Below are 19,526 nucleotides of genomic sequence, written 5' to 3'. Positions count from 1 at the left end.
ATACATAATTATATATAGTTATACACAAATATGTAGACTAATAAAGTAATAAACATAAATAATAAAAACATTTGATCTATAAAATTATTCATGTTCCAAGCGCGCGCGTGCGTTATCGTTACCGACTCAGCGTCGGTAACTCAAGCTACCTACTATGACCCTGCGAATCGTTGCACCTCACTGTACATTGTTACCACATTGAGGTCGGGGAAACCATCAAACTTTTTTATTATAGTTTTTGAGATAATTATGATATTACGAAGTAAATATAATAAAGCAACAAAAGAATTAATTCAATTACAACAATACTGAAGTTCAATCAGATTTTAAAATTTCCTTTCTTATGTATTATAATTTAAGTTGTTTTCATATGACTGTATATAGTTTTTCTTTAATATCCTTCATCATTTATTCCGAAAGCTATTTAAGACAATAAACACATATTTGTATTGTTATATTACATTTATTTTAAGCTTTTATTAATCTTTGAAATTTTTAATTTGATTCAATAACAGCAGAATTAATATTTTTTTGTTTTCTTGAATGTCTATCTTTTACATACACATACACACACATGCGCACAATTATTTCATGAAAGTATATTACTATTTTGATTTCGCCAAGTAATTCCAATCTTTTTTAATCATATCTGCCGCTTTTTCGGCAATCATATATACAGGGATATTTATGTGCCCCGATATAATTTCAGACATAATGGACGCATCTACCACTCGTAAACCTTGAATACCGATTACCTGCAAAACATTGCATATAAATTTATGAACACAGTTGCGCTACTCACGATATTTTTTGTAAATACTTTTACTTTAATTCATTCTTCTTTTTTTTCAAGTAAATACCTTTAATCTGGGATCGATGACAGCAGTTGGGTCTCCACTAGGTCCCATTTTACAAGTGCCGCAAGGATGATAAAGCGTGGCAGTTATTATCCTTATTACACATTCCCAATAAGTATCAGAATCATATTCGTACTTATTACATTCTGTATAAGTAATATTTATCAATTGAGAATTAAACGTCTGCATCGTTTTTGTTTGACCAAGGCGTATCGCACTTCTAATACCTGCGATCATGGTTTTTACGTCATCTGGATCGTCGAAATAATTTGGCATAATTTCTGGTTTAACATTAACATCATTAGCTAATAACGTTATTCTACCACGACTTTTTGGTTTCAACAATATTACCAGAGTGGTCCAACCGTAACTGTTTTGGTACTTGGACCATTGCTGAGATATTGTGTCTTTAAGATTAAATATCATTCTTGGAGTAAAAAAATCTTTTACTGTAAGACCAACAAACAGTAATTCGATATCCGGTAAACCGTTATGCCTTTCTGGTTGTTTTGTATTGATGAAACCAAGGGCCTCGCAAGCGCCTGGTGACGTTAATGGTCCCATTCGCTTGTTTAAATAATCTGATACAAATGGCTTTTCAATGGGATTAAAATCTCCGTATAGCTTGAAACTTATCGGTTTGTTTATTGTCCACGTTAATCCTAAAAAAACTGCATGATCCATGAGATTCTCGCCAACTGGTGCGTCTTTTACTACGTTTATGCCTAGTTCAGTAAGATGTTTCGCTGGTCCAATACCTGATAGCATCAATAGTTGTGGTGATCCTATAGCACCTGCACATAGAATTACTTCTTTTTTCGCAAATACACTTGTAATTTTATTATACTTGATGAACTGTACGCCTATTGCTCGATTTGTAATACTATCGATCAGTATTTTTGTTACCGTGCTTTGAAGAGTCATGTAAAGATTATTGCGATTGTGTATTGGATGCAAGTATGCCGTATTGCTACTCATGCGGATGCCGTTTATAATTGTTGCCTGTACATATGAGAAACCTATTTCGTTCTTTCCGTTGTAATCTGTTAGCGGATATCCCATCTCCATGCTTGCTTTTAAAAAAGCTTCTGCCAATGGAGTATGAAATTTCGGGTAATTGATATGTACTGGTCCTTCGGTACCATGATAGGTATCATTTGCCTTCAGCTCTTGAATATCAAATGTTTCCAGCTTTTTAAAATATTTAAGAACGTCCTTATATGCCCAACCTACGTTCCCCAACTCGGCCCATCGATCGTAATCTTCGGCACCGCCTCTATTAGCTATCATAAAGTTTAAGACACTGCTGCCACCAACTACTTTTCCTCTCGGATAATAGCATCTATTATTTTTCATGCCGCGACAATACTTGTTGGACGGTTTGGTTCGATAATTCCAATTGATAGTATCAGTAACTTGTAGGCCAAAGGCGAATGCTGGAATATCCATGAAAAGGTTCTCGTGGATGCCAGCTTCGATTAGTAGTACCTTGAATTGAGAAATCTCGCTCAATCTTGCGGCTAACGTTGCGCCGGCAGTACCAGCACCGATTATTATAAAATCATATGTATCTCCGGAATGCGGTGTCGTGTTCGGTAATTCCTGTTCAATGTAATGTTGATTCTGATTGAGAAAGTTTACGACTCCATTACCTAGTTCTAGTAAGTTTGGTAACTCCCATTCTGTATTACTCTTACTATACTGTCTACTTTGGTACTGATATCCATGTAACGGGTTGATAATGACACCGATAATAATACCGTGAAGGAGACTTAGAATCTTAATCCGCATATTCGAGTAATTAGTTTTTGAAGATCTACGATAGAATAAAATACAATAGTGGGAAAAATGTATGGATGTTTAACATACCGGATAGCTCAAGTAAAGTCTATTATCTTTTTTCTCTGCGCCTTTTGTCTAAAACTTTTTTTTTGAAAGGCATAAGAAGACAATATTAATCTGTAACACTTTAATTGAACTACACTATATATGAATATTTTTAAATCCTTACCTTATGTAGCAGGACACGCGCTATTGAAGAAGCTTGATAAAATTTATCTGGATAACTTAGAATTTTTCTTATTCCTTTATAAGCTAATATTCTCTTCGTAGTGCCTCTCTGAAATTCCGCAATATGCCGTTTATTATGCTCAATGTACGAAAAAACTAAAAAACAGAAAAAATAATCAGAGTATGAATAGATGCCGTGAGAATCAACATAGGATATTTGTGTGTAATTAATAACAGGAAAAATATTATTGATTAATCTGATATATTATAGAACTTTTTCTTGAAATTCTTTAAATAATAGCTTAATATTTTATTCTTGTAACGACTTATTATAAAACAAAAACATAATCATTTATTGTTTACAACTTCTTTTGTGTCACATTGAAGATTATTCTGCTTACTGTATGTTCTTTAATATAAATCATGTCTATTATGAGATTAAAAAAAAAGTTACTACGAGGTATGTTCGGAAAGTAAGGTTACATCAAATATTACAAATCGAAAAATGTGAATTTATTTATGAAACTTACATGGAATGTTACATAGGTATATAACTATTTTTCAACATAGTCACCATTCAGTTCCTTACATTTAGTGAGCCACGGGATCAATTTTTTTATGCCCTCGTTGCACGCGTTTCCCGTCAACTTTCTCGACCATTCGTAGACCGCGTTTTCTACCTCCAAATCGGACAAAAATCGTTTTCTACTAAGATGTTCCTTTAGACGAGTGAAAAGGAAGAAATCAGAAGATGCAAGGTCCGGATTATGGGATGGATGGTTTAAAACATCCCAACCAAAAAAGTTTTTTTAAAACATCCCAACCTTTTTGGTTGGGATATTTTAAACCATTCATTCCATAGTCGGGACCTTGCATCTTCTGATTTCTTCCTTTTTACTTGTCTAAAGGAGCATCTCAGTAAAGAACGATTTTCGTTCGATTTGGAGGTAGAAAACGCGGTCTACGAATGGTCGAAGAAGTTGGCGAGAAACGAGTGCAACGAGGGCATAAAAAAATTGTTCCCGCGGCTCACTAAATGTAAGGAAATAAATGGTGACTATGTTGAAAAATAAATATATACCTACTTAACATTCCATGTAAGTTTCACAAATAAATTTACATTTTTCGATTTGTAATATTTGTCGTAACTTTACTTTCCGAACATACTTCGTAATATAATATTTTATTTGTCATTAAAAAAATAAATGAAATTATTGAAAAAGATTTTTTTAAAAAAGTGTTTTGGTTTGGTTTTCAAAGTATGTTTTGATATGTTGTCGAAACTATTACAATGCAGTACAATTTAAAATCATTATAAGTTTTATTCATACATAAATGCAGTAGCTGATTGTTATATTTAATAGCCTTTTTTAACTACAAAACGTAATTTTTATATTTCCAAGTTACAATATTGTAATATTATAAATCAACGTGCTAAAATATAACATATAAAATATTTTCCTTAGTTATTAAATTATTCTTTATAAAGAATCTTTTTTTCTAGAATAATTCATGATTTTTCAATGATGATTTTCACTTTATATAACAGATAATATAAAAGTCATTTGTTTTAAGAATTTGTGTTAAAAATGCAAGTGTTAAAGATGTTTAATTAACAACACAATGTATACTTGAATCAAAAACTCTTGAAATTTAAATAACAACAGAATTAAATAAAGGCTAACGAAAGTACAGTACAAATATTGATGTGCGAGAGAAAATTATGAATCATTAACAAAGCTTATTCATTATTAATATAATTAATGAAACGTATCGGTTCTTTGGAGTCATTCTCAACGTATATACACTCGACGCCAAAATTAAGGGATTATCTAGTCTGACTCCGAAAAATAAGCGTAATTCAAGAGAGTGTAACTTTGTCAAAAATAATCGTAAAAACTTTTTAAAAAAGCATTTTAAAGCTTGAAATCTCTAGTTTTGAGATTGATAAGTCATTAAATGATTTACAGAATTTACATTGTTTACGAAGTTACGGATTTAAATGGGAATGCGTCAAATCTTAAAACTTTTTACAAACTTTGCAGTTTCACGCGAGATAAAAATTGCACGCAAATGCGGTTTATAGCATTCAAAAACGTGAATGTTCACCTTTAATTTGCGTTTGTATTGAGCGTTGTACGACTTTTTTTCACTGAGTTAGGCAATACTGAAGCAAAAATAGCCTCTTTTGTTTTAATGTTGAATAATTCAGTAAATAAAAATCGTATAACGCTCAACAAAAACGCAAATTAAAGGTAAATATTCACGGTTTTGAATGCTGTAAACTACATTTTTGTGGAATTTTTATTTTACGCCGTGGAGCTTTGCAAAGTTCGTACAAAACATCTGACAAATGTCAAAATCTTATAAAAATTTTGCGAAGTTGTACAGCGTGAAATAAAAATTGCACACAAATGCAGTTTACAGTATTTAAAAGCGTGAATTTTTACCTTTAATTTGCGTTTTTGTTGAGCTTTGTTCGATTGTTTTTTACTGTGAGTTATTCAGCAGCACTGAAGCAAAAATGGTTCCTTTCTTCAATGTTGAATAAATCGACAAATAAAAATTGTACAACGCTTAACAAGTAGGGAAATTAAAGATAAAGATTCACGTTTTTGAACACTGTAAACTGCATTTGTGTGTAATTTTTAATTCACGTCAAATAAACTTGCAAGTTTCGTAATAAATTTTGCCGCATCTTTATTTTTATCCGTATAGCTCCATAAAATATCAGTATATGGTTTCAAAGTCAATATTAAAATTATATGCAGAAACATTAAACTGTAAAATGCACTTTAAAATATTTGATTTATCATTTTTGTTGATTTATCATGTTACACTCTTTTTGGGGAGTAACTGCAGGTGGTCCTTTAATTTTGCTGTGGATTTTTTTAAATCTTTTTTGAATTTCTTACTTTATTTCCTAGTGTAAAAAAATCTTCGAGAAAAATCAACTTAAATAATCAAAAGATTTCGATCTTTAAAAAGAGGCCTGGAAGATCGTTTTACAATTTTTTTTACGAAGTTTAAATATCGACTTCAGCAAAGATTAAGTGTGCGTTCAACTGTAAAATTAAAGGATCACCTTTACAAAGTGCAATTACTCTCCAACAGAGAGTGTAACATGATAAATCAATAAAAATAATAAATCAAATATTAAATTTATTTTACAGCTTAATGTTTCTACATATAATTTTAATATCGATTTTGAAACCATATATTGATTTTTTACGGAGCTGTACGAATAAAAATAAAGATGCGGCAAAATTTATTACAAAATTTGCGACTTTATTTCACATGAATTAAAAATTGCACACAAATGCAGTTTACAGTGTTCGAAAGCGTGAATCTTTATCTTTAATTTCCGTACTTGTTAAGCGTACAATTTTTATTCGTCGATTTATTCAACATTGAAAAAAGGAACCATTTTGTTGCTATGCACTGGTGTTAGCTTAGGCTACAACACTGTTAAGCAAGTCAAAATAAGATTCGTATAAAAGCTCTGTGTCTGTTTGCAAATTGAGTCTGTTGAGTTGTTCTTAATTATTTCTAGATGAATTGATTTTAATTTGAATTGAGTTTTTGGTTGCCACGAGAAGATATTAACTTTCTGAGTTTTTTAAATCGTATTTTAAATCGAGAAAAGAGAAAAGGCTGAGATTTTAACTTGCGTGAATTTACTGTAAGTTTTATTAAATGATCTTAGAATAGTGGTGAATCCGTTGAGTAGACGGAGAAGTCCGCTCGAATAGCTTTTTTAGTGGTAGAAATCACTTTGGGAAAGTTGAAAGCTACTGGTTTAAAGAGAGAGAGATATAGAAGATGTCGAAGAGTTGCGTTTGCAAATCTTTTTCGACGGCAAGAATGGAGGAGAGAGATAGAGTAGCGGCTGAGGCCTCACTCGAGCGTTTGCTCGGTTCAATCCCCTGAGAAAGGGGGGGGGAGGAGAGAGAGAGAGAGAGAGAGAGAGAGAGAGAGAGAGAGAGAAGATAAGCAAAAATGGAAAAAAGCATCCGACCCCGAAGACCAACATCTGTGCCTGGGATATGACCCATCGCGTCGGTGAGACCGTACCTGAAGGTCTGAAGTTTGGCGGTCGCCTGTTAGCGAATCTTGCTGACCAACAAGACAGATCTGAAACTAGGAACTCCGATTTTGCGACTTATTTAGGCAAAATATGTAGGCAAGAGGTGTCGCGGGACAATTCTTTGGTTCGCGGAAAATTCGGCGCGATAGTTTTTCATAATGTGAAGTCGACTTAGAACTCTGCGACCGCGCGGCTCGCGCTATAATTCGCGCGAAAAGGTGTTCGTTGGCGCACGCGGGGATGGCGAGTACAACGCTACATGAATTTACTATGCTTAAGAAATTAATATCAATTATACTCCTTATAAGATATTGATTTGAAGTATATGGCACGATAATGAGCCATGTACTGAAGCGTTACGTGATTGCAAAAGTTAACATTTTATTGTTGCTAATCAGGAGACTATTTCTTAACTACTGTAACGGACCAAAAAAATTCTACGATTTAATTTTTAAATTATTTTAGTTTGGAGTGTTCAAAGCGAGAGAGATAATGGCATGTACAAGCTATTGTTTTATGCTTTAAGAGTTAAGGTTTTAGTGTTACTTATATATGATTAAATTTAATATTTATCCAAAATATTCTAATATTTTTAATTGTTACATTTTTAAAGATATTATAAATTGAACTGTATAGTGCGGTAGGAGCATGTATCTGCAAAAGAATTACACATCAAGAGTTATCATTTTACTGTTCTCCCTATTTTTAGTTATATCGAACAGATAGAGGAAATTCTGAAGTCTCTTGGCGCTCGATAGGCCGCGCGTCGAGGGGACACTTGTCGAGGGGGTGCGTGCGAGGTTCTTTGGCGGTCGCAGGAGTTGTGCGACGCGGGAACGATCGCATGTGCTAGGGCCGTATCGTGACTTACTTGGATTCCGCGCTTTATACGGATAGTACACTGAGAAAAATGTCCGGAGAATAACAATCGGATTATCCTGTTAAAAAGTAAGAAACGTTTATTTCCGATTATTTAGATCGGAATGTGCAGAAATAAACGGATAAATCTGTTTAAAAATACAGCACAAAGTCTAAAATCGGGTCATAAGACGTCTTTAAAATATTTGAAAGGTATCTTTAAGGCTACTTTTGAAAAGGTGTTTTAAAGAAAGGTGTTTTAATCTTTTTAGATGTCTTAAAGTTGTCTTAAGTCCCGATTTTAGACTTTGTGTTGTATGGGAAGTGACTATCCGACAGATTATCCGTTTATTTCTGGATATTCCGATCTAAATAATCGGAAATATCCGTTTGTTACTTTTTAACGGAATAATTTGATCGCTATCCAATTGAAATTTTTTTCAGTGTAGAATTTTATTGGATTTATAGTAATTGCAAGTTACGATTTTCGTATGGTTTTGAATTTTTTTTGGTTAGTCGGAACCGTTGGAGGGCGTTCCTAATTTGATTCGCCATCACAAAAATATTTAAAACGGATGGCGCGAGAAAAGGAAAAATTTTATTTGCCAGACGTAACATTGTTTAAAACAAAAACATTTTAATGTTTAAAAAACGGAGACGGAAATAAAACATTTTAATTTTTTAAAATTAAAAATAAGAATTCCAAAGACTCCAGTGTTTCAAATAATTTTACAAAAACAAAGGGCTTTTGGGAATCATGCGTGATTATCAGTGCGCTAGTACATTTATTAAAACATGTTAACTCATATTTCAACTTATATTTCAACAAGAAGCTAAAGTATGTAACATGTTAGTTACTTTTTAAGCTGCTTATACAAAAATTATTCAAAAATAAAAATTAAGGCATTTTATTTACTTTTCAAAGACATATCAGAGTCGATGCAACATCACACTCATCAAAAAACTGTATGAGGAAATATTCAAATTTTAAGTATATTAAATCCTCGAGAGATCGATGCTGTAAATTAAAAATTTTATATGTAACATTATACGCATACATTATAAATTACATAACATTTTTAATGTGACGTGGCATTTAATAAATAACTGTCTGACTCTTACGAGTTTTAAAGGGTATAGCGTAATAAGGATAGTGATTTTGGGTCCCGCGCGTAATCAACCGTTATATAGGGCAAAATATTCACTCAGATAAAAGAAAACTTTGTGTCAAGTTTTATTTCAAAAGACCTTCACAATTTCGAGATATTGCAAAAAATGCAATTTTTTATTAATATTTTTTTCCGCTAAACCTAGATTAACCTTTACAAAAAAATTAATATTTATAGAAGGTATCCATATACATAAGCTCTAATTTTTTTGTCGTTCTTTGTCGAAAATTTTGTTTTTATAAAAATCTAGAATTTCTCGCATTTTCTCTTGATCTAAAATATTGGCCATTTTTACAAAAATTTAGTGAGTAACTCATATGACATATTATACTTGAACAGTTTAATAAACGACTCTCAAGATTTTAGAGTCATCTTTAGCATGAATAAAAAAGATCAATAATAACGCCCTCTACATTCCGATTGTTTGGCCATCGTCGTCCAAACGTACAGGTAAATCACTATCAGTTCGTAGTTTCGAAATAAAACTCTCTCCACTGCTTGTATTGTCGAAAGAGATAATTTGATCTCCCTACAATACGATGTTCACTGTGAAATAAACTGATATATTGAGCAATTGTTTAGTGGCTCACCCCAAGTAGTCAACGATTACCAATGATGCACTGGATAACATCAGTTTTAAATTATTTAGATAAATTAATAATCCGCTTTGCTGTATTGTGATGTGTCCACATCGCTGATATTTAAGTCACTGAGCGTTCAGCGTAGGATCGATCCGGTTACAAATACAGACAAGCAACTCAAGACAATAAGTATAAATCAGAAATAAACATAAGTAACTCCGCCGCAAGAAATAAATGCATGTAGAGTTAGGCAGTTGAATAAGTTATAATATGAATAGATTAAAATGAAAATAAGTTACATAAGTTGTCAGCCGTTAAAAATTAAATAATTAAATAAATAAATAATTAAATAACGGATGCATTATAAATTCTGGTTTTAAATTCACAATCTCTTTAGCAAAGAAGAATACGCATGATGTAAGCATTCAGTGTCCGATTGAGAATTCAGGCCATTCTCTTGCGTTAGAGATCCTCAAGAGAGAATCTGGAAAACTAACGTTTAGTTTGCTGCATCATGGTATTACCATAAGAAATTGGCCAATCATAGACAATGTGTAGAAGAATAATCGACTATGATTGGCCAATTTTTTATGGTAACATCTCATAGGATAGTCATTGTGTAATAATATATTAAGTTCAATGTTCTTTCTGTGGAATTTAGGATTAGATAATAAAAATGCTCTGTCAATCATTCCCATAATTGTCCCTCTTTTTTATAACAGTGGGTGTGCAGACAAAAAATTAAAGTATCTGCCTGAAAAAGTAGACTTGTGATACCAGTCAAATTCTAAAAATGTTTCCCTTAATAATGGTAATGTTTAAAAAATTGATTTTATTACCTCCTATTTTTATTGTGAATTGTAAACGTGAGTGGAATAAGTTGAAAGTCAAGGTAAAATTAATTAAGTTCTTCGGGACGGCCATCACGATATCGTCAACATATCTGAAATAAAAAGGTAAAAGCATTCTAATTTTTTCCAAAACCCTAGCCTCCAAATCTTGTATCACTAAGTCGACGATTATAGGGGAGAAAGGGAATCTTATCGGTGTGCCAAATTTTTATTTGTAAAAATTACAAATGTCAACAAATTTGGTTATGTATCTGCCGTCATGTTGTGGTATTACTTAATATAACAAAATTGATCTGGATTTTAGTGCCCTTTTGCTAAAAAGATTTGTATCAAAATTTTACAAAGTTTGCTTTCAGCATATTTGGCTATCTGGGTATTTATCTATTTAATTATGTGTTTTATCGTCTGACTTATAATTATTTATTTATCCAACTCTTACCAACTAACTCACAATTATTTATTTATTTAATTATTTATGTATTTAATTTTTAACGTTCAACAACTTATGTAACTTATTTTCATTTTCATCTATTTATATTTATAACTTATTTAATTGCTTAACTCTACATACATTTATTTCTTGCAGCGGAGTACTTATGTTTATTTCTGACTTGTACTTATTGTTTTGAGTTGCTTATCTGTATTTGTAACCGGACCGAGCTGACGCTGAACGCTCAGTGACTTAAATATCAGCGATGTGGACACATCACAAGACAGCGAAGCGAATTATTAATTTATCTAAATAATTTAAAACTGATGTTATCCAGTGCATCATTGGTAATCGTTGACTACTTGGGGGTAAGCCACTAGACAATTGCTCAATATATCAGTTTATTTCATGATGAATATCGTATTGTAGGGAGATTAAACCATCTCTTTCAACAATACAAGCAGTGGAAAGAGTTTCATTTCGGAACTACTAACCGGTAGTGATTCACCTGCACATTTGGACGACGATGGCCAACATTGGAATGTAGAAGGTGTTATTATTGATAATTTTTTTTTCACGCTAAAGATGACTTTAAAATAGAATCGAAACGTACGAATCGAATCAAATACAGAAAACGTTACGGTTAATAAATATAATTGTTTTTGTGTACACAAACCGCGCCGGACTCTCATTTGTTTTTATTTATTATTTGTTAAATCTTAAGAGTTGTTTACTAAACTTCAAATATAATGTCATATGATTTATTCACTGAATTTTTGTAAAAATAGCCAATATTTTAGATCAAGTAAAAATGCGACTTAAACATTTCTAGATTTTTATAAAACAGAATTTTCAACTCAGAACGACAAAAAAATTAGAGTTTATGTTTATGGATACCCTTTATAATTATAAATTTTTTTGTAAAGGTTAATTTAGATTTAGCGGAGAAAAAAAGTATTAATGAAAAATCACATTTCTTGGGATATCTCGAAATTGTGGAGGTCTTTTAAAATGAAATTTGGCACAAATGTTTCTTTTATTTGAGTGAATATTTTGCCTTATATAACGACTGAATATGCGGAAGTCCCAAAATCATTATCCTTATTACGCTATACACTTTAGTAGTAACTATTAATTGATGTATATTATTTTTATAATAAAGTGAAACTACATGTAATAATGTGTGAAAATTGTTATATAATACATATTATTATTTATAATTTCTCTACGATTCTAATTTTTTTAACCGAGTTATGCAACTTTGAAGTTAAACCTGCATTTTTTACAAATGATATCCGTATTCCGTGAAAAATCATTGTAGACAAAAAATCAAAAAATCATTTTAAAGCTCGTTTCAGTTTTAACATGCTATTAATGGTTTTCAAAAATTTTTTCAATTTTTTACTACTATGCCCCAAAAAAGATACATTGTTTTTTCCTTATAATTACGTACTTTAACAGCCTGTAGCTCAATAAAAAAATTTTTCTTGACAAATCCAATGCAAGTGCCATAAAGTATGACATTTTCTCTACAAAATGCTTTTTTAAAATTTTTTCTACGATTTTTTTTGACCGAGTTACAAGACTTCGAAGAAATGCATTTTTTACAGTATATACATTTGTCCGAAAAATGACGTTTACCGCCGACATTAGCATTACCCAATATGCACCACGTGAAGGTTGCCGGTCGGATTTTTGCACATTGTGTGTGTGTGTGTGTGTGTGTGTGTGTGTGTGTGTGTGTGTGTGTGTGTGTGTGTGTGTGTGTGTGTGTGTGTGTGTGCGTGCGTGCGCGCGTGTGTGCGCGTGTGTATCACAGCAGAGATAAAGACCCCACACTTCGTCACTTCTGCAGTATTTAATGACTCCAAACCCTCTCTGCTGTGTGTATGTATGCGCGCGCGCGCATGAGTGTTCAATAGAGCATGATGTAAGAAGAAAGGTGAAACAAGTAACCAGATGCGCAGTAGACCATACTCTAAACCAATCAGAACTGGGTCCAAATTTTGAGATTCAATATGGCTACGGCTGCGGTACTGGGACGTATGTATACTTGTATTTATACGTGAATCTGAGATAATTGATGAATCGAAGAAATTCAAAGCTACTTAAAAAAAGAAGAACGTGAAGGTAAGGTTGAGACTTTGTACATTAATGAAAATTGTGATTTCAAATTTTTTAAACTCGGATTAGAAGAAATTTGGAAAGTTATAAGAATGAGCTTATGTGTATGGCTAAATTGTTATATTTCATGTTTATAACAACAGTGTTTATTGCAACAGTGATTTGTGTTAAAGATAATAAATTTCAAGTATTTTTACATTTATATATATATTTTTTTTTAACAACTTCTACATTTTAAGTACGTGTGACTACATATGATTGTTCGTATTTAAATTGCGCGGATATATTTGGACCCAAATTTCATTGGCGCATCACATTGAGCCACGCCTCTTACCGCGCATCGAGCCGCCGACGATGCGCGTTGTTTCACCTTGTTTTTTACATCATGCAATAGAGTGTATTTCGTGTGTGTTCGTTATATCAACGATATTCTACGATCACACGTTTTGCTATTAAATCGAACCTGTCGGAACTTTATTTTCATGCAGGACAACGCTCGATCTCATACGGCGAAAATAACGCGACATTTTTTTCAACGCTACGCAATTAGACTGGTAATCATCCCACCAATAGCCCGGACTTAAATCCAATTGAGCAAATTTGGAATGAAATGGAACGACGATTAAGGCGTTGCAAGGAACAGCCGCAAAATTTAGATGAGAATTGGGAGAAATTTTAACGGAAGTTTGGCACAACATTCCGCAAGATCATATTGCAAGATGTATAAATATGCGAGAACGCTTGCAAGCAGTAATTGATGAGAGGAGGAAATACACACTATTAAACACTCATGCGCGTGCGCGCATACACACAAACAGCAGAGATGGTTTGGAATCATTAAATACTGCAGAAGTGACGAACTGTGGGCTTCTTATCTCTGCTGTGACACACACACACACACACACACACACACACACACACACACACACACACACAATGTGCAAAAATCCGACCGGCAACCTCCACGTGGTGCACATTGGGTAATGCTAATGTCGGCGGTAGACGTCATTTTTCGGAAAAATGTACTGTAAAAAATGTATTTCTTGGAAGTCTTGTAACTCGGTCAAAAAAAATCGTAGAAAAAATTTTAAAAAAGTATTTTGTAGAGAAAATGTCATGCTTTATGGCACTTGCATTGGATTTGTCGAAAAAAAATTTTTTATTGAGCTACAGGCTGTTAAAAATACGTACTTTTAAGGAAAAAACAGTGTATCTTTTTTGGGGCATAGTACTAAGAAATTGAGGAAATTTTTGAAAACCATTAATAGCATGTTAAAGCTGAAACTTTGAGCTTTAAAATGGTTTTTCGATTTTTTCTCTACAATGATTTTTCACGGAGTACGGATATCATTTGTAAAAAATGCAGGTTTAGCTTCAAAGTTGCGTAACTCGATTAAAAAAAGTCGTAGAGAAATTTTAGAAAAAGCATTTTGTAGGTAAAATGTTGTAGTTTATGAAGTAATACTTAAATTATTCGAAAAAATTTGTTGGTCGAGCTGCAAAGTGTCAAAAATACGAAATTTTAACAAACAAAACAAGGTGTGCTTTTTTACTGCATAAGACAAGGAAGTTAAACGAATTTTGAAAATCTGCTGTAGAGCGTTAAAGCTCGATCTTCATGTTTTAAAATGCTTTTTTTATTTTTTATCTACGATGATTTTTCACCGAGTTACAGTCATTTGAAAATATCCTAATTTTTGGTGTCTGGAAAGTGTTCTCTATTTTTTTTGAGTAGTGTATATATTGTAACAAAATCATAAGTATTGTACATCGGTATTGTACATCGGTGGCGAGTCGTCATATGCGAACGCGCACTCATGCGTTGTCGCCCGTCCAATCGGCCATGGTCATGCGCAGAACAGCCCAGCGACAGTCTGCATACGCCTCGCTAGCCGAACGTCTGTACTCTTCTCCGTTTGTTAAATATACATCTTCTATAAACTAACTCTTTACAAATCAGAAGTGGGATTTGAACTCGAATTTAGACTTAGATTTGAAAGAAGAGTCCAGTGGTAGTGACGAAAGAGTAGTCCGGACAGTATTGAGAAAAATACTGCGAGGCAGACAAGAGACCGCCAAACGAGCACGATCGACACACGTGCTGCATTGAATTGCGCAAGCCATTCGCCTGTTGAGAGAGACTCGATCAGTTTTTAGTGAGTGCAGTGTTTTGAATAGACTTCTGATTGCCCTATCGAAGCATGTCTGATTCGAGCAGACTTATGATTGTGCAGCTGAAGAAGCTGTTGCAAAAGCGGAAGTTACCCGTAACGGGAAACAAAGCAGAATTGGTCGCAAGATTAGAAATGGCGGATCCGGAAGGAAATTGGGCAAGCGAGTTGGAAAGTGAGCAGACGGGTGCAATGGCGACCTTAAGAGACGAGTCGGATGGTGAATATTCCTCGACGGCATCGCAGATTGGCATACCCGGCAACAGCGGTGAGGCGGCGAAAAACGCAGCGAGAGAGATCGAGTGGCTGACGCGGGAACAGCGGCTACTAGAAAGAGAGCTGAAAATCGCCGAGAGAGAAAACCGACTACTGCAAGCCAGAACGAGCGACAGAGACGACGATCGGCCGGAAGAACAATCGAAAATCAGTGTCAAGGCAATAAGTGAGCTCTTAAGTGAGTTCAACGGATCCGAAGGTACGTTCCAAAATTGGCAGAGACAGTTAAGGTTACTGATACTAACCTATAAGTTGGACAATAATAGAGCGAAAGTGTTAATCGGAATGCGCCTTAAAGCTAAAGCGGCAGAATGGTTTCATTCTCGTCGAGCATATTGAACTAACCATTGAAGAAATATTGATAGAGATGAAAAAAATGTTCGATCATCGGGAAAGTAAACTGAAACGTCGTAAACAATTCGAAGAGAGAACGTGGAAAGCGGACGAAAGTTTTAGTGCGTATTTTTATGAGAAAATAATCTTAGCCAATCGAATTCCGATAGACGAGGAAGAAATAATAGAATAGTTATCGACGGGATATCGAACACGCAATTATGAAACCAGGCGAGATTATAGCGTTTTGATTCGAGGGCGGAATTGTTAGCTGCTTTCAAGGACATTAGCCTATTAGAAACCAGGAATCGTATGGATCAAGATACCAAAGTGTGGAACAAGGACCAAGGAGGGGCACGGACTCAACTGAAGAAAGAGACGTTGCCGAAGAAAGAAACAGCGCAGAACGTCGGAGCGGCACAAGCGAAGATACGGTGCTACAATTGTAGTAAATTTGGCCACATGTCCAAGAAATGCAGACTACCGAAGAGAGAGAGAGGTACTTGTTTCAAATGTGGCGAGAAAGGACACACGATCGGCGAATGCACAACTAATCGTAAGATAGAACCGAAGCAAGACAATAGCGTAAATGTTATGGAGGTTAGTAACAATTTTCAAGGGCAAGCTACTTTAAAATTTAATGGTCTTAAACTCAGTTGTGAAATAATAGTAGACGCATTAATTGATAGGGAAGTCCGATTAGTATTGTAAAAGAAAAAGTAATTCCTAGTGATTGCATTAATTACACTAACATATCAAATGAGTATTGCGGAATAAATGGAAGTAAATTAAGCATTATTGGATCTGCTACAGCAGACGTAACTTGTGATGAAATTTGGGAAGTCGGAGCTCAAATTTACGTTGTTACTAATAATACTATGTCTTTTTCAATGATATTAGGTCGAGATTTGTTAAAACAGGTTACATTGTATAAGAACCGTGCAAGCAAACCGGAAATTGACTCAGATAAAAAAATTGACGAGATCTTAAGTATAAATGCGATAGAAACTGCGAATAACATTACCGACTCTTTAATAATTAACCCCGAAATTGTACAGGAAAAGCGAATAAAGAATATTTTCGAGAAGCACTATGTAAATCCCGAGCGTCCAAAAGAACCGAAGGTGAATGCAGAGTTAAAACTACAATTGAAGGATGTGCAACCTTTTCATTTCCAACCGAGACGATTTGCTTATACGGAGAGGGAACAATTCCAGATAATACTCAATGATTTATTGTCCAAGGAGGTAATTAGACCAAGCAGTTCAGAATATGCATCGCCTATTGTGTTGGTCAAGAAAAAAACAGGTGAATATAGATTGTGTATCGACTATAGAACACTTAACAAATATATTGCGCGTACGAATTACCCGATACCTGTAATAGAAGATCAAATTAATATTTTAAAAGGAAAAAAATATTTTAGTATAATGGATTTTAGAAATGGGTTTTTTCACATTAGAATAGCCGAGGAGTCAGTAGAGTACACAGCCTTCATAACTCCATTAGGGCAATTTGAATATACTACGATACCTTTTGGTTTGAAGTCAGCTCCGAGTAGATTCCAAAAGTTTGTAAATGAAGTACTTGGCGAGTTAATTTGATCGGGTGATGTAATAGTATATCTAGATGATTTTTTGATTGCAACAGAATCGCTGAAACATCACTTAATTATTTTAAAGAAAGTGTTCAAGTTATTGGTAGATAATAAATTAAATTTAAGACTTGATAAATGTAAATTCATGTTCACTAAAATTGAGTATTTAGGGTACTTAATTACCGCGGAGGGCATTAGGCCGACAACAAAAGGTATTGAGGCTGTATTAAATTATCCTGTCCCTCAGAACATACGTATGGTTCAAAGTTTTCTGGGACTCTGCTCTTACTTTTGAAAATTCATTGAAGGATTTGCAGTGGTGGCCAAACCCCTTCACGATTTGCTCAAAAAAGATGCCGTGTTTAAATTTACACAAATAGAGTTGCACGCTTTCGAGGAGTTAAAGGGAAGGCTTGTGAAGACACCTATTTTGGCAATTTATGATCCACGTGACTCTACGGAGTTACATTGCGACGCAAGCAGTTATGGTTTTGGAGCCGTGCTCATGCAAAGAAAGTCTGATCTTAGATTACAACCAGTATTCTATTTCTCTAAGCGCACTACGACGGTAGAAAGCCGCTACCATAGTTTCGAGCTAGAGACATTGGCGATAATTTACGCGTTAAGTGGTTTTTGAATTTATTTAGTAGAGATCCCCTTTAAGATAGTGACTGACTGTAATGCGCTCAAATTGACTTTACAAAAAAAGACATAAATCCTAGAATCGCGTGGTGGGCCTTAGAACTACAAAACTACAAATATACGATAGAACATAGACCAGGTTGACCGAATGGGACAAGTTGATGCTCTCAGCAGATCTTTCAGTACTTATATTGTAGAAGATAATCCTTTCGAATATAATTTGTCAGTTTGTCAGTCACAAGATAAAAAAATTAAGAAATTAAGACTAGAGTTAGAGCAAGGCGAAAACCCTTCGTTAAAAATGCGAAACGGATTAATATATAGAAAGAAAGGTAGCGATTTGTTTTTCTATGTTCCTGAAGCGATGGAGAAGAATGTATTATTCAAATATCACGACCAACTGGGCTACCTCGGCATTGAAAAGACTGCGAGTACGATATTACGAAACTATTGATTCCCTAATTTGCCGGCTAAAGTAAAAGAGCATATAGCGAATTGTTTAAAATATATCGCATATTCACCGAAGTTTGGAAAATCGGAAAGCGTCTTACATTCAATACCCAAGGGGAATATTCTCTTAGATACGATTCATATAGACCATCTAGGTCCCTTAGATAACAACCCACGCAACACACCGACGTCCTTCGGACGTTCGAAGTATGCTCTGAAAAGTCTAATTTATGTCGCCTTCTTGCGGACGTCTAAAATACGTCTCAACGACGTTGTTTGGACGTCTTATAATAAGGTTATTTACACAGACGTTTGAGGGATGTCCAGAGTACATCGTCAATATGTCTGATTTTTCAAATTAAACCCAAGTTTTTTTACATTTTAATTTCGTTAAACAATATTGAATGACTTTATTTGACATATTTGTTCAATAGATATCTCGATAATATATAATTATTTTGTTATGTCATATTTTTACCGTCATATAAAAGACGTCTAAGGATGTCTCGAAAACGTCTTATTATATTTTCCAATGCGTAAAACAAAAATGTTTTATTATTTTTACATTATACATGTTATTTCATGTTCTAAGAATGTCCTATGGATGTCGTCAAAATTGTTTTGTCGATCTGATTTAATATTATTTAATTATATATTGTAATTAAAGAAAGAGTATGCGGAATGCTGAATTATAATATATTTCTACAGGTTTTTAAAATATCTAGTATAATGTAATCTAATTTTTTATATATATATACAGGGTGATTCAAAATAACCTATTGGTCCCGAAGCTGGCATATTCGTAATCGAATTCTGAGACGATTTTTCCTTTTGCAAAAATTTGTCCGAAGCTTAGTTTTCAAGTTACAATAAGAATTAGTTAGCGTATTACGGGTCAGGTACAAGTGGAAGACAGGGGCGGCGAGACTCAGTGTTACACGCGGGTGTTTCCGTGGGGCACCTCCTGCGCTCAAATGACTGACAAAAGTACATGGACAGCACATTCCTATTTAAACTTTCTCTTTCTCTCTCTCTCTCTCTCTCTCTCTCTCTCTGTCACTTTAATTATGCTACATTTAACTTGCCAAAT

The 19,526-nt window shown here is 33.9% G+C and overlaps 1 protein-coding gene across 1 annotated transcript; it reads right to left on the bottom strand.

Moving 5' to 3' along the window:
- Window positions 1–523: 523 nt before the first annotated feature.
- LOC105203144 (glucose dehydrogenase [FAD, quinone]) lies at window positions 524–2,667 on the bottom strand. Its single transcript, XM_011171911.3, has 2 exons — window positions 861–2,667; window positions 524–755 (listed from the first exon to the last, which is right to left on the bottom strand). Exons 1-2 carry the CDS (start codon window positions 2,646–2,648, stop codon window positions 606–608), a joined length of 1,938 nt encoding a protein of 645 aa, XP_011170213.2. The 5' UTR covers window positions 2,649–2,667; the 3' UTR covers window positions 524–605.
- Window positions 2,668–19,526: the final 16,859 nt, after the last annotated feature.

Source organism: Solenopsis invicta, chromosome 10 (assembly GCF_016802725.1).
Source record: "Solenopsis invicta isolate M01_SB chromosome 10, UNIL_Sinv_3.0, whole genome shotgun sequence".
Taxonomy (NCBI): domain Eukaryota; kingdom Metazoa; phylum Arthropoda; class Insecta; order Hymenoptera; family Formicidae; genus Solenopsis; species Solenopsis invicta.
The sequence above is the reverse complement of the archived record's forward strand: the minus strand, read 5'-3'. Positions and strand labels throughout refer to the sequence as shown.